Source organism: Nansenia antarctica (genome assembly GCF_963989245.1).
Source record: "Nansenia antarctica genome assembly, chromosome: 7".
Taxonomy (NCBI): domain Eukaryota; kingdom Metazoa; phylum Chordata; class Actinopteri; order Argentiniformes; family Microstomatidae; genus Nansenia; species Nansenia antarctica.
This window is the reverse complement of record NC_137677.1, coordinates 58,616,913-58,643,719: the sequence shown is the minus strand read 5'-3', so window position 1 is coordinate 58,643,719 and position 26,807 is coordinate 58,616,913. Positions and strand designations below refer to the sequence as shown.

At 43.8% G+C, this 26,807-nt stretch overlaps 1 protein-coding gene across 1 annotated transcript in view; it reads left to right on the top strand.

Annotated features, from left to right (window-relative positions):
• Window positions 1–6,156, top strand: part of gtdc1 (glycosyltransferase-like domain containing 1) — a gene marked incomplete at both ends in the record, with an annotated part of 30,879 nt that extends 24,723 nt beyond the window's left edge. The window contains 4 exons of the mRNA XM_080536960.1: window positions 805–949; window positions 5,318–5,388; window positions 5,818–5,909; window positions 6,061–6,156. Of these exons, the coding sequence (XP_080393086.1) occupies window positions 805–949; window positions 5,318–5,388; window positions 5,818–5,909; window positions 6,061–6,156 (404 nt within the window). The remainder of the gene's footprint in view (window positions 1–804; window positions 950–5,317; window positions 5,389–5,817; window positions 5,910–6,060) is intronic.
• Window positions 6,157–26,807: the final 20,651 nt, after the last annotated feature.

Below are 26,807 nucleotides of genomic sequence, written 5' to 3'. Positions count from 1 at the left end.
TGTATTCAGTCCTCTCTCGGTCTACTGCAATTGTATAACTATTATTATTGTGTTTAGAACCGTTGCTGCAACTGTATATTACTGTGTAATTGTGTTACTACTGTATGCTATGTTTTCGACAAGGAGAGCTTGCCGGTACAAATTTCATGCCCGTGGTTATTACAGTAAACATTGAAACTTCTCTAACATTCTCACTAACCTGCTCTCCTCAACACTTTTTTGAGTGAGTGAGTGAGTGAGAGAGATAGAGAGAGAGAGAGAGTGAGAGAGAGAGAGAGAGAGAGAGAGAGAGAGAGAGACATCTTCCTTAGGTCATCACTTTATTTTGCGAGGACACAGCAGCATGGACCTAATTATGAATCCAAAATGTCACGGCAGATGGCTTCTCAATGACATGCATTTGGTTGCATTATTTCATTTCACTTACCCTCAATTAAACTCCATTAAAGTTCTTTATATGGGAATCTAATCACTTCTCGCTGATCTGTTACGACTCAGAGCAATAAAGAGTTTATGAAGTGAGTTGGCTGGACTTTTTGGAACCCGTGGGAGACAAAGGCAGTCCAGTCTTTTGGCGTTTCACTCAATCAGCTGTAGACTAGACATCAAATGAACTATTTTAGTTCACTACTGTTTATCTTTTTCATTTAAGTAACAAAGATGTCTATAGACACCGGTGTCTGTCTCTGTCTACCACAGATTCACCCTCAGAGGATCTCTCTGTCTCTCTCTGTCTCACTCCCTCTCTGTCTCCCTCTCTCTCTCTCCCTCTCTCTCTCTCTCCTTCCTTATCTCCTTGTCCAGACATCTTTGCCCAGGTCAGAGAGGAGTTGGGTGCCAATGTGCTACACTGGGGGTTCGTGCCCAGTAAAGAGGAGTACTTCAGGGTGCTGTGTCAGGCAGACGTGGTCGTCTCCACAGCCCAGCACGAGTTCTTCGGAGTCGCCATGTGAGTTCCCCTCCTTGGATGTTTATGAAAGACATTTAAGTCTTAAAGGCGTTACTTACTTAAATACTTTAAAAGCTGCCTAATGTCATTTAATTGGATTTCCTCTGAAGGAAATACTGCTTGATTCTGTACACTTTTGTCACAGTGTCTCGAATGAGCACATTGAAAGAAAAAAAACTACATTAAAGATTGATTGATTCTCAGGGAGTACACTGTAAAAGAGTGTCCTTTAGCTCGAGGGAGGATCCAAAGTGTGTGTGTGGGAGGAAGGCCTACTGTGTGAGTGTGAAGCCATGCCGATTGATCAGATGACCGATGCCCTCAACCCCAGACTTCAGTCACCTGTACGTGGTATTTGAAGGGTTTCATCAGACAGATCCTGCCTACAGCCTAGGTGGACCAGAAACAGAGAGGTGCTTCAGTAGAGACGAGGGTTGTGATCTTACATGCAGAACACCACCCTGGCTATCTCATGCCTTCAGCACATTTATACCAACCCAGATCTAAAGCATAGGTCTGGAGAAAAGGTGCTGCTGTATGTGTGTGTGCGTGTGTGTGTGTGTGTGTGTGTGTGTGTGTGTGTGTGTGTGTGTGTGTGTGTGTGTGCGTGTGCCTGTGCGTGTGCCTGTGCGTGTGGCTGTGCGTGTGCCTGTGCGTGTGCCTGTGCGTGCATGCGTGCTTCTTCACATGAAGCCAGTTCGGGGAGTCTGTCTACAAGAGGAGAGGAGAGCCAGGAGAACAGGGAGGAAACTCGACTTGCTCTCTGTAATAATGAAGTCATGTGCTAATTATGGTTGCTGTGAATAAAGCCTCGTCCTTGTGAGTTTGAGAAGAGATGTCCCTTTGGGGGAGTCTTCTACAATGATGTTTTTCACTATTCCTTTGATCCAAACCGTGGGGATCTGAGACATGCAGCCCACCCACAGTGCTCTATTGATAGTCAAGTCTGTGGATGTGGTGGGGGGGGGGGGGGGTGCTTTGTGTGGTGTGTATTTTGAGGTACAACACTGAAAACACATATTCATGTGGATCATGGATCAATATCATTCTTGGTTCCCCTGAGAGTACTTTTCAGGTGGAAAAGGGATTTTTCCTGTTTCCCCAACCTCCGATAAGCTTTACCCAACTGTAAGTAAACACTGAGATTTCACTGCTCCTCAAGGGTACAATTTCATCGCAAACCTCATTAGGTAGTCAGTGATTTCATAGCTGTTCAATGTCATCAGCTTCAACTGAACATTAAAAACAAAAACTGTAAAATGGTCGCCAGTTTCCACACCACAAGGGTAAACAGAAATGGAAGCCCTTGGAGATCTCAAACAAAAAAAAAAGCAGTCCACTCATATTGCCCGGCTGAGGTGTCACCAATGCGTTCCATCCTCATTATTGTGGAATTCGGCCTAATCTGATTAATTATGAGCAGGCAATGTGAGCAGACGCCTATTCATGCCCTGCAGTGAAGAAGTAATTTAGCCCAGCAAAATTATCAGCTAATTATATTTGAGATGAAAAGCCTGATAACCATTTTGCACGCTTACACATTACGGCACTGGGATGGAACTGACCCCAGTAATCGGTTTCATAGATTGTGCTGTCATAGTTCGAGGGGGCTAAAGGGGCTAGTGTCGTACTACCTTGAAATTAGCTTGATTAGCTGTTTTTTGGAGTGCAGGCAAAAGCTATTTGATGAACTATGAAGCGTACACCACTTTTGTTTAGCGCTCTAAGGTACTGTAGATCGACGTATCATTAATGCCCTGTTGCCCAGGAACTAACTAACTAACTAACTGTTGCTCCTCAAACCTACCAATAATTAAGAATTATGGGTGCGTTCGTAAATACGCTCTGGAAATCTGCGTTAACCTCTGAATGGTCAGAAAGCACCCCGGGTGTGCTCCGGCGCTCTCGGAGCGTATTTACGAACGCACCCTATATCAGTTGTAATCTCTCAATTGTATCTAAGTGCCTACTTCTAGGATATTTGGCAGAGTTGGCACATTACATACATACATGCTAGAATGCATACTAGTGAATAGCCTCATTATTACATACTTGTGTGATATCTATTTTTTCTTTCACCACTTTAGTCTTATGAAATTAAAGTCCTAAAAACTAATCTGATGTTTAAATATGCATGTCTATGGCATGAGAAATGATGCACTAAAGTGATGGCACAGAGTGAGATTGAGAAACCATCAAATATTGATGCATGTTCTACAAAATATTTAAATAGGCAGTGGTCAGTCAGCGAGGTTCAAATAAGTTGAATCAGTCGAAGGAGACGAAGGAGTTGTTTTCATTTAAAGTTATTTTGGGAGTTGAGCATTTGAACAAATAAGTTATTAGGATTTTTCTTTTCTTAATTTTTTTTATATTCCATGTGAATCAGGCTAACATTGATGGCTTATTGAAAGAAGTGCTTTTCTTCCCATTTCCAGACTAGGATGACTTCAACTGTGTTGCAGGGAAATGTGCTACTGATGCTTTTCTATAGACTGTATATCTCCCCTGCTCTTCTGTGGGGCTTCATTTATTCTGAAATGTTCATGAAAAGAAGCCAATGTCAACACTGACACAATGAGCCACATTTTGACATTGCTGTACAGCTCATGCAATTATTAGTGGTGAATATTGTGTTCCGTTTCCAATTTTGGTAAAGGCAACTTTACCAGGACTGAAACAGACTTTTCAGCAAATGGTTTTCTGACACATCAATTATATTGCTAAACTGGTGCAGTGTATTTGACTCTCTATTACTGGGAGCATTTAAGTGGGTTTAAATGGGAAAATAAATACAGTGCCCTCTACAATTATTGGCACCCCTGGTAAAGATGAGTAAAAAAAAGGTTATAATAAATAAAAAAAAGCTTAATGTCACACTGAAATCTTTTTGAAACCTTATCCAACCTTTTAATTCAAGTAAATGTATGCGGAGAAAAGAAAATCTGTCATCAAGAAATTATTATTTCGAACAAAACCACGTTCCACAATTATTGGCACCCCTGCATTTAATACTTTGTACAACCTCCCTTTGCCAATAAAACTGAGCACTGAGTCTTCTCCTGTATTATCGAATAAGGTTGGAGAATACAGAGCAAGGAATCTGAGCCCATTCCTCTTTACAGAATCTCTCCAGATCATCCAGGGTCCTAGGTCCTCTCTTGTGCTCTCTCCTCTTCAGCTCAGCCCACAGGGTTTCAATGAGGTTCAGGTCAGGGGACTGAGAGGGCCGTGGCAGAAGCTTGATTTGTGTTCAGTGAACCATTATTGTGTTGATTTGGTGTATGTTTTGGATCATTGTCCTGCTGGAAGATCCAATGACGACCCAGTTTTAGTTTCCTGGCAGAGGCGGCCAGATTCAGATTTAAAATTCCCTGGTATTTCATGGAGTTTATGATGCCATGTACCCTAACAAGGTTCCCAGGGCCTTTGGAGAAAAAACAGCCCCACAACATCACAGAACCTCCATCATACTTAACAGTGGGGATCAGGTTCTTTTCGGTATAGCCATCCTTCTTTTTACACCAAACCCATCTTGAGTGTTTGTTGCCAAAAAGCTAATTTTTTGTTTCATCTGCCCATAGAACACGGTTCCAGTAGCGTTTAGCACTTATGTTTGTGATGAAATGACAGGAAAGGCTTTTTTCTGGCATGCCTTCCAAATAGTTTGTTGCCATGGTGGTGGCGTCTAATGGTCGTTTTGGAGACTTGGTGGATCCTCTAATTCTCCAACAGTGATCCTTGGGAATTTCGTTGCCTCTCTTACCATCCTCCTCACTGTGCGTGGCAGCAAAATAAACTTGGGTCCTCTTCCAGGCAAATTTGTAACAGTTCCAGTTGCTTTGAACGTTTTAAGTATTGCCCTAACAGTAGATGGGCATTTTCAGGTGAGTAGCTATTGGTGACTAGCATTCCTTGACTTATGAAGCTCAACACACCTTTCCCTCATTTGATTTGTGTGTTCTCCTAACTTTCCCATGTTGATGTATGAATAAGGGAATATGGCCTCTGTGTCACATCATATTTATACCCCAGTGAAACAGGAAGTTGTGGATTACTGCTTCAATTTTTTTGCTTCAAAGTAAAATATAAATGAGAAAATGCTTCAGTGACATTTGGTTCACAAGAATTTCTAGGGTTGTAGCACCTAACCCTTTTGTTAGAAATAATTATTTCTTGATGACAGATTTTTTTCTTCTTCGAATACATTTACTTCAATTAAAGGTTGGATGTTTCTCTTTTTTTTCAGTGTGACATTAAGCTAATTCACCAAAAGGTGAATGTTTTACAGTATAACCTCTTTTACTCATCTTTTCCATGGGCGCCAATAATTGTGGAGGGCACTGTATGCCATTTTGTGTTCTGTAGGCTAGAAGCAGTGCATTGTGGCTGCTATCCACTTTGTCCAAAGGCGTTGGTGTATCCTGAAATATTCCCAGGTACAGTTGACACTAGGCCTTCATATAATACACTATCATACATTACAATGTTTTGTTCTGTCATTCTCTTTGTCCCTAGATGTCCTTTGTATGTAGATAAGATACTGGAGGTGTTAATGTGCAAAAGTAGGCCTACTGTAAAATAGAATAGAAAAGTAGTTCCCCAATGCATTGAAATAAATATATAATTCACCTGATTCTTAAGTCCACAACTGTTCTTCTTCCTTCAATTAGATTTGCATAAATAATGTGAATCTTTTAAAAGAATACTAGTTCAATTATGTAAAACCTGGCCCAGTTCAGTGTAATATGTATTTTTAATTACAAAAGTGAGCTGTATCTATCCAGGCCTAGTGCTTTGAGGTTTTTGTATTTCATTAAAGATTGATGTTTAATTCCCTTGCTCTCTCCCTCCTCTCCTGCTGCCAGCGGAGTATCTGTACGCCACACCTGAGCAGCTCTGTAAACGACTGCAGGGACTCTGCAGGAGGCCAGACGTGGCGAGGAGACATCCCGTTAAGGTAATAAACACTTTGACATGACAAGAGAAACAGGATTACACGCAGCACGCCGCTGCTGTTCATTCAGTCTCTGGGATTCCTCCTTTCCAGGTTTCTCCCTCAACCCTTGCCAGTCCTCCATGTCAGCCTGCCTCTCCTCTCTGTGTTGTAGGTTGACATCACAGCCTATTCCTGGGCAGCTCTGAAGGAGGATTTCAGGAGTCTGCTGGCATGCGAAGGAGACCACCATCCCTGTCAGCCAAAGTGACTCCAAACAGTCTGAAGTTAGGGCTAGGCAGCCTCCAAGGATCAGCTCAGAAGTGGGGCCCCAGCTCAGAAGTGGGCACACTTACTTGGAGTCCATTAGTGGCAAAAATGAGCTAGATTTAAAGGTTGTCGGAAAAAGTCTGCCGAGGGAGTTTCTGGGGGCTGTCGTCATCACTGACACAGAGCCACGGGCCACAAACCTGTGGTGGCCTCAGACAGCCCGTCCCCGTCTCTAGCACCTCTCCTCCTCTTTCTTCCTCTCTCTCTGCTCCTCTCCTCTCCTTCTTTCCCAAATCAAAGCCATGCCTTTTCTGGAGACATTGTGACAGGGCCTGTAAATGTCCCCTATCTTCACATGCGAAGAGAAGCCTTTTATGTGTGTGTGTGGTTTGACCAAAAGAAGAAGAAGAAAAGGGAAAAACGTGTTACCCTCTTTCATGTTTCCCATAGGCGGTGCCACCTCATATATCCGGTCGAGTCCATTTTTACCCTTTGTACTGGAGGACGATGTAAGGGCTGGAATTCCTTCTTCTTCTTCTTTTTTTTTCCCCCCACCACCACTCCGACAGAGTGGCAGCCAAGTTGTGGCTTTGACATACTGTTCTGTTCCTCCCCACCTGGGCTGCCAGGTCTAGAGGCAGAGCCTCTGGAAGCTGAGATGTTTGAAATGCCTGAACAAACCATTCGTTGGGCTCCTTGTAGTCTCTGATTGCTACTCAAGTTTCGAGTTTCAAGTTTATTGTTACGCCACATTACACAAGTGTAAGAGAGTACAATTATTAGGCTTTCGGTTCCTGACATTGCAGCGCAAGACATTGCAGCAATAAGGCATAATTCAAGATGAAAATAAATAAATAAATAAATACTGCACAGGTTTGTGTGTGTTTCTCATGTAGCTGGTCGTGCTTGTCTCACCAGTCAAGTCTTTCCCTCAGATTGACTCATTGATTAAATGTCAACCCTTTCTGTACCAGCGTTTTGTAAGTACCGTAAGCGGTCAGATCTTGTAAGTACTCCGGGCATACCAGGGGTTCAGACATTTTCTAAATAAAGATTTGTCCTGTTTTGGAGTACATACTTACATCTGTATATTCTTTGTAGTCTGTCTGCTGGAAAGAATAAAAGTAGACAGAAGTATGCTGCCGTTTGCAGTGTTTGGTTATTCCTTTTCCAGGACAGACTCCTGAAACTGGTCTTGCTCAGACTTCCAGCACTAACACAGCGAACGTGTTCAACCAAAGTTTACATAATTCATAAGCTTTTTGCCCCTTTAGTAGAGCAGAACCCTTACAAGGTAAAAATTCGAAAAAAACAACCATTAGAAAAGGTGAAATGTTCACCATACCATTGGGAATCAACCATATAACTACAGCAGAGGAGGCTGGTGGAGGCCGACAATCGGAGGACCGGCTCATTGTGATGTACGGAACAGAATGAGGAATGGTACCAAACACGTGAGAAGAAGGGAGAGACGAGACCGACACCATTGTTAGGATCGCTGGTACTCTCCCTCCCGTCTCTTAAGCATGTTCCTCTTTAGTGTTGCTAGCAGCAACCTGAATCCCTCGCCTTCTCATGTCCCCTTGATCTTTTATGGAGAGAAACCAGGCCAAGAAACAGAATTATTCGAAAAACAGGGGCTTAGATGGGGGGGGGTGGGGACGGGGAAGATTTCTAAAAACGATACAGAGTTAATATTTGAATAAGAAGCTTTCATTATGCACATACGTACTGTAGCCGTGTTTGTACTGGAGGGCTATAGGCTGGGGACTGGAGGAGTGCCCATCTAGGTTATTAATGGGTGCTGAGGTATCATGGACCCTCAGGGTGTATCTTCAAACTGTCCACCCACATGACAGACACGACTAGCCCCGGGCCTACCTACCCTCAGCCCCCACAGAACCCCCCCATCCCAATGCATCTTACATTCTCACAGATGATACAATAGGAAGATGGGGGTGGGTGGAGGATGGAGGGGTTTGGGGATGGGATCCCCCCGAAGAACACCCCACCACCATCACCACACATGCACGCGCACATACACACACACACACACACACACACACTCTCAAACAAATAATCACAAATCACACGCACACTATCAAACACAAACGCATAATTGTGCGTGCATACACACACACACACACACACACTCACACTCACACTCTCTCCTGGCCCCCCCACCTTCAGTTAGCACACAGAGCACCAGGTTTTTCTATTCTGCTAATGTGTGAGTAGGAGTTGTGTTTACACAGGGGGGCCCCAGCATGGAGGCTATATTCTCTATTGACATGATGCACATTAGCAGGATCATGGTAGTGGATGGGTTAGAGAGAGAGATAATTACATCATTTGATGTGTTGAATCTTATTAGAATCCTAGATCGCCCCAGTTTGGACCCCCATGGTACAATTAGTCCCATGGGCTTAGTGTGGTTGCTAGGGTAGGGAATGGATCGGAGTTGTTTTTGTCAAGAAAAGGAATTTTGTTTAATTTCCCACGTCTCTTACTTGCTTACCTGCTATCCTCCTCTTAGTGCCCTGACCATGGACCAACCTCTCATGTTCAATACGCAGGCCAACACAGAACAGACCATAATGCAATATGTAACCATGAGTGTTATGATTATTAAATGGGCACTAAACCCGACGTGACACATCACTACAATTTACCACTAACACATATTCAGACTGTAAAAGTCCAGAAATGGCGTCCCGTGTTTAAACACTGTGAACAAATCTGCCCTGTGGTGATATTCTTCCACCTGGTAGTCACGGGAAGGAACGGGAGAATTAATGCGATTCTTCTCACGCTAAACTAAGTATGTCAGACTGGCTGCTTCGTTTTACGTCGAAAGGGTAGAGCCACGAACAACCCACTCTTCTGTGTGTGTGTGTGTGTGTGTGTGAGTGTGTGAGTGTGTGTGTGTGTGTGTGTGTGTGTTGACAATGGCACATGTATGCAAATCAAGCTAGTTGAAGATGCACAGAAACATGCACTGTTGTGCAGACAGTACAAGTAACTGCATATTGAGAAATGACATAATTACAATGTAAAGAAGATTAGTTATCAAATTGAATTTGAACAGCTGCATTTGGTGGGAAATGGAATACTATTTTCCCAGTAAATAATGTATATTAACCGTTATTTATGTATTTTTTACTTTTCAGATATTTGAAAAAGTAACATTTCTAGGAGATTGAACAGACACTATCTATCTATCCTCTCCCAGCGCAAAACAAATGTATGATTATGATAACCCAACAGTTATGAAGCTATGAATCACCACTTCCCTCTGATTGGACGTTTAAAATCATGGCCCCAACACGGGTTTAATGCTGTTAATTCACAGCGTGTTCCCTGATGACTTTTAGATTGTCCACATCACTCCCATTTCCATTCTGTTGTTTCAAACGGCTCCCATCCAACAGCCCTTCCCGTTGGGAATTCATTCAGTTATCACTCGCCCCTTCCCTGCGTGGAACGAGCATCAGCTGATCAGTGAAATTATTGTCTGCTGTCCATATGGCATATTGTCTGTTTAATCAATTTCCCTCTGAATGTGCGTCATATAGGATTTGACAGTGGTGTTTTAATCGGTTCTGCTACACAGACAGACATACATACATACAGTACAGTACCTCTACGTCTAATGTTAGGGCACAGCAGGCTTTTTCACTGGAGAGAAACTGCTGTATCTGTGAACAGTCGGTCATCTACGAGGGGGGAAACAGAAGGGCATTTGTTCAGAAATAGAAAATCAACACATGAGGCCAAAATGATCTGACACACAGCCAAGATGACCAGGCCCTGCAGATGCTGTTTCTCCCACACTGGACATACACAACTAGGATATGATAATCATTTAACTGGGTCATATCATATTATTGTTTATTATTATCTAGCTATGTCTATGATCAAATAAATCACTGTAAAATAATCCCACTAGCCTCTTGGTGCGGTATTATTACCAATGCGTTTCAGCTGAGGCTGCAGTCAATGGACAGCTGCACGAACTGACCATATGATTCAGGGGCGGGAGCGTTAACACTAATCAAAGTACAGTACTTGTAATTGCCTATTGTTGGGATCGAGGTCTGTTCAGAGTTACTATAGAAAGCGTCTTACACACTCAACTGGAGTAGCGTCTGTTTGATATCCACAATTGCTCAACCCCAAGCCTCCTTTTCCGAGGTTGTAGTGGTCGTTGACTAGCAGGGGCACCCACAACAGACCTAGGTCGCGACCTAATGACGCCCGTAAACCCCGTAACAACGCCGTCCGTCTCCCCGTCGCAAAATGCCACCCCACTCATAAAGGTTTTACAACAAAGTCTATAAAACACTGAATGCATTAAACCTTTTCATTGGCCTGTTAATACACGTTGCTTTGAACAGTTGGTGTTGTGTGTACTGCTTTTGTGTGCGTGTGTGTGTGTGTGTGTGTGTGTGTGTGTGTGTGTGTGTGTGTGTGTGTGTGTGTGTGTGTGTGCGTGTGTGTGTGTGTGTGTGTGTGTGTGTGTGTTTTGACTGTAGGCCTTATCCTACAGTATGGGTTGTGGGCACTGTATGTGTGTGTTTAATGTGTACCTCAGGGTAATACGATTGCTGACTCATATCTGTTACTCCATTTATGGTTATTTTTCCCCATTGAGAATACGCTGAGAATCCTCATGGACCGTGGAAACATCCATGAGTTGTATTTGTTTGTTTGCTCCACCCCGCATTTAGTTAATTTACCATGCTGTTTTTTTATGAGCCCCTTCTATTGGCTGATAAGAGCTGTTTTATAGTTTTTGGTTACACTATATTTCCTACGGTTGTGCTTTTAGCAACGTTTTAGGAGGTGACATGCAACAGCATATAATGCTAAGACTATAGGCGACAACAAACCTCAATCCATGAGAATGTAGCATGATCCATCTATCTCATTCTGTGTGTGTGTGTGTGTGTGTGTGTGTGTGTGTGTGTGTGTGTGTGTGTGTGTGTGTGTGTGTGTGTGTGTGTGTGTGTGTGCTCGCTTATCTCTGAATTCAATTCAACTCAAAGGAGCTTTATTGGCATGGGAAACGTGTTTACATTGCCAAAGCAAGTGAAATAAACAGTACAAATAAACATTACAGAATACATTTTCAGAATAAGAAAGACGTTAATGTAATCAGAAATTGTATTAAAATGTTCTTATTTACTATGTACATAATGTACATCTCTGTCTCTTTCTCTCTCTCTCTCTCTCTCTCTCTCTCTCTCTCTCTCTCTCTCTCTCTCTCTCTCGGTGTTACATTTCTGGCCTGTTGTCATACACCATTCTGTCTCTCTACTCATGCATACAGCCAAGTGAGAATAATTCTTCTTCCCCGGTAATTAAAGGCTCTTTTTTTTTTCTTCATTTCTTGCCAGGGGTCAAATAAAGGAAAGCGGTTCGTTTCTTAATGTGGAGGTCTAGATGAGTGCATCATTGTTGCTGGAGGTCCTGGATGACTAGATTGTGGCCCTGAGCAGAAGCTTGTTCCCTCGTCTTAGACTCACGGAGGAACCTACTTCTGCTATACAGTCATGAACTCTGGCAGCATCACGTTGTCTTAGGTTAAAGGCTAATGAATTGTTCCTCCAAAAAACGATAGTTTTCTGTTTTTATAACTGTATTTTTGTGGAAAAATACTGGAATAAGATTCTTAAGATTTTTAAGATTTTTTTGTGTGTGTGTGTGAAGAAAGGCATACAAAACCGTAGTCTTTCATTGCAATAAGAATTTGAAAGTAAGAACATGTTGGTTTGGGGCATTTGGAAACTGGTGGATTATCAACAAAGAACAGCAACATTAATTTCACGCATCAGGAGCGAGCCTTGGTTCTCTTGGTTCTCCGGCGTTCTGATTGTGAGACTGAAACAACACCTCCAGCGTGGAATGACAAACTAAAAAGAAAGAGAAAAAAAACACAAAGACAACTGGTCTGGGGAAATTTGTTTATGCAAATGTCCATGTGCACATGTGGATAGGGATAAGCAACAACTGTTTCTTCCTCATGACATCTGATACATGACTGTCTAGATCTGTTATAACGTAAGGAAGTCAAACATTATTTCTATAGCGCCCTTCTCATCAGCACCGATGCACAGGGTGCTTTACATCAAAAATAAGGGATGACATGGGTAAAAAGAAAGGCGCAATCAAACATCGTTTAAAAAAACAAAAATGGAGGAACACCCCAAAGGGACAACGTAAACAGAACAGAAACAGGAACATACGATGGCTAATAGCTGACTAACAGCCTGCCTAAACAGGTGAAACATCTTTAATTGACGTTTGAAAATTTGTTCTGAGGGAGCGGCTCTCAGGTCAGGTTATGCTACCGTGGTAACTGATCATGAGGATGTTGAACGTCTCTCTCTCTTATGGCTTATGGTTATTTCTTTCAAGGCCTTTCAAGGCCTTCGTTTATTATAATATACACTTTTCTCAAATCCTGTACGTGCAACCCATCACTTCAATAAACTACCGTTTTGAACATTTTTGGACCAATTTGGATCAGTACAGGTCATCAAAGACAATGCTGTTAGGTGTCTATTTCAGCCACCTAATTTGTTAACTGTATTCAGCAAATAGAAACCTTCATCATTATAAAAAAAGAAATGTACAGTATCAAAGGACTTTGACGGTCGCAGACGTGCAGCACACAGTTCTTTAAAAATGCAACACTTTGAAAAATACATTTTTAAATAAAGGCCAGCCTCGACATATTTTCCATGAGGCTTCATTTGAAGCCCCTCCCAGGAGGTTGAGCATTAAAGGTGCCATAATTAGATGAGCCCGGCGCTGATTCCACGTTAGCTTTTTACCCTTGCCATATGGACCCATTCTGATTCCTCTCTCTCTCTCTCTCTCCCTCTCTGTGTGTGCCGGTGTTCCTGATAGAAAAAGAAGGGCTGAAAATTAAAAGAAAAAAGAAAAAAGAAAGGAGTTGTGTCCTCAAGTGACACAGTCATATGCTATCAATATGCTGCCATGTTCTTTCTGAGCGCAGGCTGTGCTTTAATAGGCCCGGTGGTTAGAACGTGGCATGCCTTTCACAGGGACACTAGTATTGTTATGCTTTCATTTCTTTTTCTTTTCTTTCTTCCTTTCTTTCTTTTTTGACCGAGGATTTTTCTCTCTTTTTTAACTTAGGCAGACAGGCATAGCCTTTCCAGAGAGAGCAACAAAGAAAAGGGGGCTCTCCAAAACAGAGTGGTCGACGGTTATTACATGGAATCACTGCACACAGAGAGGCTTGGCTCGGAGAAGGAAAACAAAAACCAGCCGCCGCATTCCCAGAGTGCACTCTGACTCAGGGCTTAGGTATGGAGGGTCCCATGGCTGAAAGTCGTGTCATAAGACAGTCATGTCATTTCTGTGTTGTAACTTCTCCCTTTTTCACCTGACCACTGCCTCTGCAGTTAACCCCCTGTTTCTATGGAGGGGGCGGGGGGGGATACCACATATCATTTTACAAGACACAATTCCCATTCTATATCTGTCTCCCACCATGTTCATGTTTTAAATTACTTTAAAGCCCATTCATGCCCTTCAAGACCCCTTTTCTGCTCTGCAAAACAAGCACATGCATGAAACATTCCCAGCGAAACTCTTTCAAATCCATCTCCAAACTCATGTTTTTTGTCAGGAGTTGTGTGGGGAGTGAAATGTGGCGCTGAAAGCTTTTGGTGGCATGCCGGCTCGTTTGGTCTTCCAAAGTATCTCTGCGAGCCAGAAGGGAGGTCACCCAAAGCTGGAGCCCCCCCCCCCCCCACCTCCTTTTATTCTCTGTGGAGATTTAGCGAAACACACAACCACAAAGCTAGTTTAAGTATGTCACTCTCCCATCGTTCCCAGTCTCACTGCCAAAGCATGAGACATCTGATTTACAGAATAATAAAATACAGAAAAATGGCTTTCCCATAATTATAGACTTTCTCTTATCTCCGTGCTGGAGAGAGAAAACGAGAGGGAGAGAGAGAGGGAGAAAAAAGAAGCAAATTCCATACAGGCAAAGTCTTTGCATTGGCTTTTTAACTGGATATAAAAAGAAACTGCTGTTTGGGAATATGAAAGAAGTCGGCTGATTTAAAACTGATGTGAAGACCGACTACAGTACCACACAGCCTACAATTGTATTTCAGTGGATTATTTGTACACTCAATCCATATGTAGATACATGCTGACGGAGCAAGGCTTCTTGACAGTGTTTACACAAATCACAATTGCTCCTTGACAATAGTTGGTAGCATACCAGAGAGGACTCAGTGATCTTGATTTAACACTTTGATTGTCACAGAGAGACACAGGGCTTCTGTGGCAGTACTTCAACTCTCTGGGTGCACTCCACCTCAGATAGACATGGATCTGGCTACTCCACCCACGGTTGATCTCCCCCACCACCCCTAGTGTCTGGGAATGGTATTACCGTACCTTTCAAATAACTTTTAAAGCCGTTTGACTTTAATGTCATCATAGAACGTTTACCAACATGTTCTAATCATAAGCTCTTCAAAGAGAGGTGGGGTTGGCATTGTTCTGCATCCAGATGAACCCAAAACCCCATAAGCGTTTCCCTGGGACAATTCTGCAGTGCCTGTGCTGCAGACCTACCTGGCCGCCTTGCATCGGGACTCTGGCTCTCTACCTTTGGAGACCAAAATAGCTCAAAGAGAAATAAACTTTACTCAGAGAGGCAATTCTCTGAGCACACACAGGCCGCGTTTCATGTGGTCTAGGGGTACGAGAGTGGGAGTGGAGCAGCGGCAGCTGTGTGTTAATAGTGATGGGGAACACCTGTGTGTGAGACCGTGGCCCCTGGTCTCTGCTGGTGACCAGTAGAGGGGGCTAATACACCCCACCCTCTCAGTCTATGGTGACCTACTACTGTATGAACTGGTGCTGACCAGCTTTGGACCACTCTTGCCTAAAGGTGCATATTTAACACGAGAACAGCCACGGGTGGGGTCATTTGACCATTTGAGTAAAACATGTTTTATATCTTTGCACTCGATCTTTTCAGGACCCTCCTTTCATGACTTTTCCTAGATATGTGCGTTCTACCACCCGGTATCCTTACGTTTTCAAAATCGCATCAGGATAAGTTAGTATAAAGCTATTTTACTGTTCTTCTGTGTTGGAGGCAGGCTAATTTCCCAGCCGGCCAACTAGTGGTCGTAAGTAGCAGCTTCCCATTGTAAAGACCATGGTCATTTGACCCCCGAGGCGGCTCTTATAGTAGGTGAAAAGGGCACGGCTGTTCTTGTGCTAAGTCATATTATCAATCATTCACAAAGTACATGTACTCTTAAATTCCAAAGTGTATGTGTATGCTAAGCAAACATCCACGACCGACTGCAGACCTAAATTGAGCATACTTGAGCACATCTTTTCAGACTCGCCTTTGTGCAGCATGGCATGGGTCCTCACTAACACTCTCCCCCATCGCTGCCTTTTTGTTTGTTGTGTTTCTTTTTGTTGTTTATTGTCCTGCTTCTCTTCTTTTTCTTTTTTCTTTTTTTTTCTGTAGAGTATCATCGAGTTTAAGAAAGGCGCTTCTAAATAAAATCTACTATTATGATGATTATTATTATTATTTAGTTCAATTATTATGTTTAGTTCAGCAAAGGCAAATGAGTCATTAGTCATAGTGTCTCAGACATTTCAGGTTCCATTGACTTCACACACAGTGCAGAGTGATGTGAGATTATCACAGCACTCGGAAAAGGCAGCCTATCAGTGTACAGTACAGTGCCGGGACATGGAAGTGGAAAAGTGACACATTTAAATGGCGTTACACACAAGTCTAGATTAGGGTGCCTGTTTTAATTGCAGGCAGCTTTGAGGAGCAGGCCTGTGTAATAGGATCTGACAGACGTATGATATGGGTCCTGTGATCACCATTAGACGACAAAGGCACCCAGCACTCTTCTCCCTCCCATTCACTCACTCTCTGATTGACTGTTTTATTTCAGGAACAGCTCCATTAGTTATATTCTGATGAGTGGTCGTTCGTCATAGAAAATAATTGAAAGTAATCATCTTGTCCTCTGTGTGTCGAGTGTGTGTGTGTGTGTGTGTGTGTGTGTGTGTGTGTGTGTGTGTGTGTGCCAGTGAGTACAGTATGCATGCCACTGTGCAGTGCATAAGTAGACCCTCTCAAAAACATTTCTATGACTATAATGTGTGTGTGTGTGTGTGTGTGTGTGTGTGTGTGTGTGTGTGTGCGTGTGCGCGTGTGTGAACCTCACACATTTGGCATGCAATTCTAATGGATTATTCTGCCAAACATCCCAGCTAATTCACACATGTGACAGCAGCTGGTGAAAGCGGGAACAAGTCGGCAACCAATCACAAGGTTACATTTTTTTTATTCTGAAAAATGTAAATACATTTTTTTTTCAATGTTGTTGAAAATCAATGACACACTCGCTAGTCAAGCCAAAACATTACAATGCTACGGATTCGGTGAGTAATCCGCACTACTCTTCCCTAAGTAGGTAGAAGCCATTGCATTGCACCTCTCTGAATATAACTGGGCCATTGTAACTCGAGCTATCTAATAATCGAATCAAATCATACCCCGGTTCATGCATCATCACCGATTGACATGTCTGTTTGTTTTTGATTGATCACTTTTTGGGAAAACCAGGGGGGTATTCCATCAATGTCGCTAAAGGAAAATCCTGGCTTATTTTTGATAACTCTCGCGAGACTTATCAGAATATGCCTGGATATTTTTAAGAACTCTCGCGAGACTTATCAGACTAAACCTGTATTTTTTTTTTTTGCGATGTTGATGGAATACCCCCCTGGGTGACGTTCTTTGTTATGGGCCACCAGAGTGCATTAGTGTACTACTGTAGCTAGTTAGTTTGCTAGTAGGTGGTTAGTACAGTTGTTGGAATTTGGCAACTTTGATATAGGACAATGAAGGAGGAAATTAGGCTTTCAAGGGTTAGGGTTAGGGCTTGTGGCCACAACGAAGATGATACAATCATTCAATACTCTACTTGTTTTTAATATTAAAATGTGTATGACACAGGTACCATTTGAATAAGAAATGGCGACAGTTACCCACAGATGGGGTGCTCACTCAGTTCGATGTTGGTATTCAAGATGTTGATATTCATTACCCCACTTGGATAAGAATGCATATCAAAGCGCCAGACACACATATGCAAACAATGAAACATAGCATAAGTACTATTGGTCCTTTCTTTGGGGTGTACGTCTTTGATAGAAACATATTATAAGGCAATTGAAGGATTTCCCTTTACTACAGTCAAATAAGTTCCCTAACTATTAGGCGTTCATTACAAAACAGTTTTTCATATTACAGGAAATCGTACAGTATTGTAAATCATGTCAATGATCACTAATACTACTGTATATGACAAAACTTGACTAACAGGGTGAAATAAGGTGCAAATCTTCATTAAAAATCATACATTAATACTAGTAACATGACTACTGGGCTAATTAACTTCAAATTAGCTTCCGATAGGCACAATACGTCCTCTCGTCTGTACATGAATCAACCCACTGCTGTACACTGAATAAAGTCCATAATCTTTCTTCTCTAAGACACATTTCTTATTCTTTATTGCTTTTACTTCAGGCCAAAGATCTCTGGACTCTCGATGAGGATGAACTCCACGATCTGGTTCTGGTAGACCATGTTGAAGGCCATGTTGCCAGAGTCCAGCTCAGGCCACATGAGGGTGGGACCGAACACAATGCTGACACCCTGAGTAGACATCAGATTCTTCCTCGAACATGTTAGGATTCTGTAAAGTAAATAGAAAAAGAGTAAGGTTAGAGTGTCTGGAATGAGAGATTAGAGGAGGAGAGAGCATGTTTTTTTTTTCCAGAAGCTTGAGCTAGAGGCAATGGAACATTGAGTATGAACTTGAAGGTTTTTTTCCAGTCAACAACAGCATGAAGTGGGACTCAATTTTGAATACTCTCATTCAGGTTTGACACCCTTCTCTAGCCGCACAGCACCTCACACCTCATTTTTGGCAACACAAAACAGCTAATTGTCCCCAGATGACAGTGTATAATTTCTGCATTCATCAGCAAGGCATTTTTATATTTTGTTTTACCCTCGAATGGCCCCTGTTGAAAGCATATCTTGCTTCAATATTGGCAACAGTGTATATCATTTGTGAACCGAAGATTTAGGTACTCAAAGTTTTAGGTTCAGCCATAACTGAAACCATTCGGTCCATACCACAAATTCAGTATCAGTGGTGTACGATACACAACAGCCATCGACTGTGATCTATTGAACAGGGAAAGTTATAAAAAAAAAAATGGGGATAGAGGTTTGGTACAGCACGGGAAGTCTGGAGGAGGCTGTGAAACCGGATATAGCTGGCGCAGGAAATGAAGACACTACAGTACATAAACTGTTACAAGGAAAGTGGTCGTAGAAAAATATTCTGCACTTCTTTTTGCCGTGATCCATAATGACCTGCCTTTTCTTTAACTCTTAACCCGTTAACAGTGTACTCCATCATCGTAAAACATGTTACGCTGAGGACAGGGTGTATTTGAGGACGCATGCATGTACAGTACATTCTGTGGAGAGAGAAAGAGAGAGAGAGAGAGAGAGAGAGAGAGAGTGAGAGAGAGAAAGGAGGGTGTGATACACACAGGGATCTTTTGAGAGCCTTCTTCTATTCTCCCTGAGCTGAGTTGAGGCTTGGCTAGAGGACAGAGACTAACCCAGGCAGTGCTGGAGGGGACCCACTCCTTGTTCCATGCTCCAGTGAGGGGGAGGGAGGGGAGGGAGGGTGGGAGGGAGGAAGCCCACAGGCTTCTGGGCCCGTTACGGAGTGAGGCCTGGAACGGGATGGAAGGACTGTGGCGCAGGGCGACTCTCCAAGCTGTCAGTGGGCTCTTGACGGAGCGTTCTGAGGTGGGATCGGGTCCCTCCGTGCCCAAAACGGATCCTCGCCGGGCCTCTCAGTAGATAATTGCATCCAAAAGGTGTTGTCAGGCTGCCAGCTGTGTGTTGGGCTAGGTTCGTAGCGTCTGAGGCTGGTATTTTAGAAAAGCCTGAAGTGATGTTATCTATGGCTTACATGTCATAAAACCAAAAAGCAGAAACAGCACAGGACTCTATGTTTTCCTGCCTCACAGGCAGCCCATACTGACATTGACTAGATGTAATGCACATGTACTGAGTTGTAAAAATGTACTGTTTTCTTGTGTCTTTGTTCCATTGGAAGTGGACGTTCTCATGCTATAGTTCTCTATGAGAATATTTAAAAAATTCTTCTCAGCCAACATACATCTAGTAATCATACTCGAGGCAGATACACAGGTATGCTGTTGGTTAACATCATTCAGCATAATACTGTAGGTCCATAAGGCCCCAGTCATCTTTGGCGTAGACTAGTTAAACTGATTCCAGAAGTACATTATGTCTATCAAATGCTCCTAAAAAGGTAAAAATCAGGCTGTACTGTATCTATCACCAATGAAAGTATGCCCCTAAACGGTTAATCATAAGTGATTGTCAACATCTTTGCCTGCCATAGTTGTAGTACTCTGTGATTAAGTATTAGAGATTGGCCGACACACACACACACACACACACACACACACACACACACACACACACACACACACACACACACACACACACACACAAAGCTATTGTAGCAAGAGTCAAAACTGAGTGTGATGGAAAAACCCTGTCAGTCCACAAGTCAGATGTTAGAGTTGCTCAATTGAATTTCCTGTCTTGACTGTTTGACAACTAAATATCTCACTTAACACACCGTCTTTTTGTATTGAATTAAGACAATAACTGATTGTTGCAGTCTCATAGTTGTTAATAGTGTCATTGATTTAGTTATAAAAGGTGTGACTGTCATAGAGTGCCATTGCAGCATGTACATTTTTTTTAAATATATATATATACAGTATATAAATAACTAAAAACCTATAATGACTCTTCGTAGGAACATTATTGTGGGAAAACTGCGATAATTGATTCCAGACTCCACAGGTGGTAGTGTAATTGCAGGAAGTTTGTCCCAAGCCACACATTTATCAATGCTGCCCAGGCACAATTAGAGACTTTAACTGTCACCACACATGTGTTGTCACGATCTGTGTGAAGATGAATTTCGGAGGATGAGCAGGAGACAGTGTCGAGTGCACGTCCCACTCATCTACTAAAATGTATCCGGACATACATCTTATTTGAAGGTACACCACATAATGACAGTGTGAGAATTTTTTCAAGCGTGCATGTATAAAAAGCAACATTTTATTTTGCCAGGTATGTTGAACTGCTGGGCATCTGTGTCTGGGAGTGTTTGCTTGCTTTGTGTGTGTGTGTGTGTGTGTGTGTGTGTGTGTGTGCATGTTTGTGCATGCGTGCGTGCATGTGTGTTTGTGTGCGTGTGCGTATGTGTGTGTGTGTGCGTGTATGTGTGTGCGTGCATGTGTGTGTCTGTGTTTGCGTGTGTGCGTGCATGTGTGTGTCTGTGTTTGCGTGTGTGCGTGCATGCGTGTGTCTGTGTTTGTGTGCGTGTGTGTGTGCATGTGTGTGTGTGTGTGTACTGTATGTGCGTGTTGTGTATCTTACGTGACTGAGTGTTTTGGGGTGTGTCTCAGAGAGCCACATAAGTGAAACCCGATTAAAATGTGTACACGCTGTAATTTCCCATTTATGTCTGCAATTAACCCCAGCCCTGCGCCTGTACCCAGTACATCACTGTTCCCTGCCTGTCCGACCATCAACGTTTTAACTTAATTAGAACAGTACGGTGATCTAAGGGTCTGGATTGCCAGGGCTAATGGTTCACTAATGATCTCAAATAAGGCGACTCAATTATTAAAGTAATTCTACTGTATATTCACAGGGGGCATACATCACCTAGGCTCTCAGACTAAATGAATACTGCTAGAAGTTAGTGTTAATACATCAACTGAAATCCGTTCTACTTCTCCTTCTTCTCCTCCTCCTCCTCCTCCTCTTCCTCATCAGACGACGACAACAACCCCTACTCCCTCTGCTATGACGTTAACGGAAAACAACAACCGTTAACGTCAACACATTTTAGTTTTTTTTTCAAATACCCACCACACCCAAACTTTCCCGTTAACACAACAGTGACACTTGTACAGTAACAGTGCAGCGACTCCCTAATCAGGAAGCCATGGTGGCATGCATGCACAGACAGTGGCGAGTGTCCGGCTGGCCAGCCCTGGGGGGGTCACTGGACTGGAGGGACTCTTGATGTGATCTGACGATTCATTGATATCCCCTACATAAGCTGACGTGCACGGCCCAAGATGCCAATGGTAATTAATTAGCATCTCGTTATGCGAGCAGGGCATGACAGGAAATGGGAGCTGGACCATGATGGCGTCCCTTCCCTCCTCGCCTGGAAGGCTCCTGCTAATTGGGTCAGGATCATTGACTCCTTCAGGATCATGGGACAGATAATACATTGAGGTAGGGAGGAGGGGGGGGGGGAGGGGGGGGTGATGGAGCCAGAGGAGGTGGAGGGAGGGAAAGAGGGAGTTAGAGAGGGAGGGGAGGGATGGCTCGGAGGTTGAAACGGAAAGCAGTCAGTCGCTCTCAAAGTGAACGGACAGCGCCCACATCTGACCTGAACTAAAAATACCCACGAATCAGACATTCGAGGGTTCGTTCAAGCGTTTGAAAAGTTTCCAGCGAGCATCTTCTTCCCAGTGGACTGCGGGTAAACAACAATAACATGGTATCACCATGGGAGTTTATGTCAATAAAGACCCATGCCATCCATCCCATTCTCTATCCGGTGATTGTCTGGACGTGCTTGGCGTGTACCACGCCTATGGAGGTGGTTAGTTCCAAAAGGTTTGTTTTCCTTCTTTTCTGTAAGGTCAGCACGAATTGAAAGACAGAAAACAGAGAGCCTGTGGATTTTTTCGCAAAGCCCTTGTGGTAAAATGGCAACCATGAGCAGCAGTGACAAAAACACCCACAAAAAGAGGGGAAGAAATAGAATGGGCTAAGTGAAGGTACAATTCAGACAATCTGGTTTCCTTGACCACATCATCACAATGCGAGTACACAGCTCGATATTGAAGCCAGACCCCATGGATGGGGGAAAAAAGGGAAGGCTGGTTCCACACAGGCAGAGAATGAACACCACAACAAAGCAAACTGAAAACTTCATAGACTCGTACATTACTGAAGGAACAGCACAGCACACAGCCAAGCCCCAGCCAGGACCAAAATAAAATAAAAAAACCTCCACAGTCTCACTGAAGCCTGAGATCATAAAAACACACTCTTCCATTTTGGAACGAATGCCTCTTCGTGTGGGAGGCACGGACACACACACACTTTCACAGTCACACGCTCTCTCTCTCCATCTAAAAAGTACTATTTTCAAAATCTCATTTCATATCTGCGATAAGGACATTATACAGTATGGCCAACTGATAAGTGTTTTTCAGCTTTGGATATTTTCATTAGCACTCTTTGATTGTCTTTAAGATTTTCTCAGCGTTCGCCTCTCCCCTCTCTCTGGGGATCGGAGAGGGAATGTACCGCACTCCACTGTTTGCCCTCTGATGCTAGTCCTCTCTCTCTCTGGGAAGGAAAAAAAAAGGCAAATAATACGTAAATAAATAAATATATCACACATGATCCTAATTTAGTGTGGTCTGGTGTGCAATTTAGATTAGGCATAGGCTATGCATCCATCTAGCCTATGAGAAATGGAGAGAGGGAGCAAAAAAAGAGGGAGGGAGGGAGGGAGCGAGCGAGAGAGTGTGTGTGAAAGAGTGAGAGAGAGAGAAGGCGAGAATGAGAGAGGGAGAGAGAGAGAGAAAAAAAAAAAAAGAGAGAGAAATAAAAGCAGAAATAAGTGAATAAGAGCTAAACCACATCAGTAGGTGTGGGTGTGTCAGGCTGGGTCCTGGGCCTGGTCCCTAGGGGCCCGTTCTCCTGCCGTTCCCCGTCACATGAGACCTTGTGGCTTGATTATTTGCATGGTGAGAGGGCAGGGGGAAGTCATTCTGCGGTGGGGACAGACTTGGAGGCACTGCCTGGGATTTACTTTGTCCCCCCCACAATCCCTCGAAGCCCAGCGACCATGCGACCAAAACAATGCGTCAGTAACTTTCAAGTGAAGTCAGTCAGACGGCTTTTTTTTTTTACGACGGTATTATTCCGCGCGGCAGCCCTATTGTGCATGCTTATGGCTGCGGAGAGGGAGCTGTGTAAGAACATTGAACGAAGAGACTGAGGAAGAGGATTGAGAAATGTCATCGGTCTGACTCGGTTCTGATGACTTTTTTTTTACTGTATCTACATACTGTAGGTGTGTTGGCGGTGTGTTTCAGTATTACTTTAAGAGAGAGACAGAGAGAGAGGGGGAGAGAGAGACAGAGAGAGAGAGAGAAAGGGAGAGAGAGAGAGAGAGAGACAGAGAGAGATGCTCAGGCATATCTCTGAGGGCGAATCTGTGGTACATGAACAGGGGGTTTGGACTAATTGTTGGGAGCTGGCATTGGAAACCAAACAGACAAACACACAACTCTCTCTGTCCCTACTGCAGCGAGCCAAGGGGTATGTTCCAGTTAGGGAAGGGAGGGGCTCATCAGTCTAAAATGAGTCATTTGGCCTCCTGTGCGGGGTGGTAAATATGGAGAGAAGGGTAGGATGGGATAGAACACCACTCCTGGGACCAGGGTTTAGCCATATGGCCCTTTAGCTTGGCCAGGACGGACGGACAGGGTGGACAGGGGCCAGCTAACTTGCACACGCAAGCACTGAGGTCACTTCCCCCCCCCCCCCCACCCCCTGTTCATATGGGGCTGCCACAGCACAGTTGGGAGTATTACTGAGTTTGATGGTGTCCGACCCCTCTGTCTCCTTTACCGTACTGTAAATGTGACCCTCTTGTCAATCTGTTTTCTCAGAATAGGCCATACATAATAATCGACTTGGCACAACATTTTGTCTTCGGTTCGTCATGTATGCCTCGTCTACTGTAGCTGCGTGTACTAGCCTGGCCTCGCTGTGGGTAAATAGCAAACTGTTCTATTCAATATGAAGCCCTAATAAGAGCTCGTAATGAGTATTTTTCTCCCTGCTGTTTCCCACAAGGCATCCAAATCTGAATAATGAATATACCAACAGATCTCAGTCTACAGTACTAGTAACTCCTGTTGGGACTCAAAGGTTCATACTCACTTCTGTAGGTGTCTGAAGAGCACTCTCATGGTGTCATGGTTGGGCGTAGGGAGCTGGTGCACCAACTTCTTCACCTCCTGAACCTTCTGTTTGGGATCCTTTGTTTCTGTCCAGATAGAAGAGCAGACATCTTAGTTATGTCATCACAGGGTAGTTTATTATTATTATTATTATTATTATTATTATTATTATTATTATTATTATTATTATTATTGTTGTTGGCAACACTGATCAGCCAGGCTGTATGTTGTGTGTCGATTACCCAAAACAACAGGGGAGAGAGTCATTCCTGAGACTTTGTTTAATGTGACAACAATATGTTACTGTATGGAGAGAGACCATGGTCCAAATGGTCCAAATGCAAATGCTGAACTGAGTGTTCACATCAAAGTGGTATTAGTGAGATGTTAATTGTATTAATGGAAAAACCATTAGGGGAAACCATTAGATGCTGTTGTGTTGTACTGTAACACTAGCCTTGATTTGGTGGTTAGTTAGACGTCTTGAGGGAGTCTCACAGGCTCCAACTCACGAGACAGCCTTTAACCGTCATTTAAAACCCAGAGAGACACTAAACTGACCATGATCTACATCTTTTTGCCTTGAGGACCTTGAGTCTGACTTATGTCCCTGAGAAATGTCTAATATTAATCGTGTTGAGTTAAGAAGAGTTCTTAGGAATGTGTTTCTCTGAGTAAATGGTAGGATGCTATTCTCTAACAGGTAAGAGGACCAGGACAACCCCAAAGTAACTTTGGTCAATGACTTTGTGTTTCTGATGTGTAGGCTATGCTTCAATGAGAAAGCTGAGACTTTGTCATTTTAATCAAAAATAGAAACCTAACACATTGGTTAGATGAGTTTCATAATCCCGGGGAGAAAATCCTCGATTTCCACATTCCTGTTAGGGCCTGGATGCGTCAACACAGCCCAGGGATCTAGCTCCTGCTCTTCTCCCCACATTTCCAAACAACTTTACATCTAAACAGATGTTGTGCTTTCTGTAATGCTACTCCATTTAGGAACAGCAACACGTGGATGTGTGTGTGTGTGTGTGTGTGTGTGTGTGTGTGTGTGTGTGTTAACAGTAGGTGTGTGTGGTCCCGCGGTGGTGTAGCGGTCTACGCACTGGCCGCTAGTGCATGCTGCCCACCGGGGCCGGGGTTCGTATCCCGGCTCGCCAGATCCAGATATGGCCGAGACACACGGGAAGCGGCATATTGGCCGGCCGCTTCCGAGGGAGGGTATAGGAGTATTTCTGGACTAGGATCCGTCGCGCAACACCGCCCCCTGGGGTGCCGGAATAACGGTACTGGGCTCGAGGAGCCAGTCAGCCTAGTCTGCCTGGCGCCCTCCTCTGGGACTGCCGGCCACGGGGTCCGCGGCCGCGGCGGATCCAATGCAATAGGCAGGGGATAATTGGATGCTAAGTTGGGTTAAATTGGCTACTAAATTGGGTGAAAAAGGGATAAAATCTGAAAAAACAAATTTAAAAAAAAAAAAAAAAACAGTAGGTGTGTGTGTGTGTGTGTGTGTGTACATACTGGAAAGATAAGAGTGAGACAGATAAAGAGTTCGTAAATAACAACAAGAAAATCCAGTGTCCAACCCTTGACCAGCACGACCGTCCGTCTGCAGTCCAAACACAGTCCCACACTCACTGTGTGACATCAGAGCCATACCATGCAAGGCTTTCCCATCCATCTGTTGAAAGCTGCTACCTGTTTTTGTTTTTTTGGGACATCCAACAACAACATTGAGGTGGCAACCTCCCGCTGCCACTACCGGTGTTACAGCCTTGTCACCTCACCTCCTGAGAGAAGCGCAGGTGAACTACCGGACGCCTGAATGGTCTCAACACTGCACGTCCCTGTCGAGGGCAGCAGGTTGTCAGAGAGAGGAGACGGGAACAATGATTTGCCCCCTGTCTGTTGTAGCTCACCGCGAAGCCTCCCCTTGAGCACGGCCACAGCAGATGTCTGCGTGTACGCCGAGCTGGCACGGGCGCAGGTGGCAGATGCCTGCGTCGGGTGCCAACCCCCGCCAGTTGGGCACAGATGGACAAACACGTTCTGGGAGAGAGAGGAGGGCCCCTGACCTTCTGCTCTAGGTGAGCCTCCCTCGCTGGAATGCGTCGGAGGAGGAGGAGAGAGAGAGGGGGGAGGAGAGAGAAGGGGGGAGGAGTGTTTCTCAGTGACGGGTGTGTGGTGGTGGGGGGAGTGCTGTCAGTCTGTAGTCAACTGCGGTGTCCTCTTGATCAACTACTGTATGGTAGCATGGAGGTTGTCATTGAGATCACCTCAGTCGAATCGGAGGCGAGATGATACGTGTGAGACGTGTGGTGGTAGTAGAACTACTCCTTGAAAGAAATAATCAGGTTGAGACTCTGTTATATACTTAAACTGGTCATGTTCAATGTT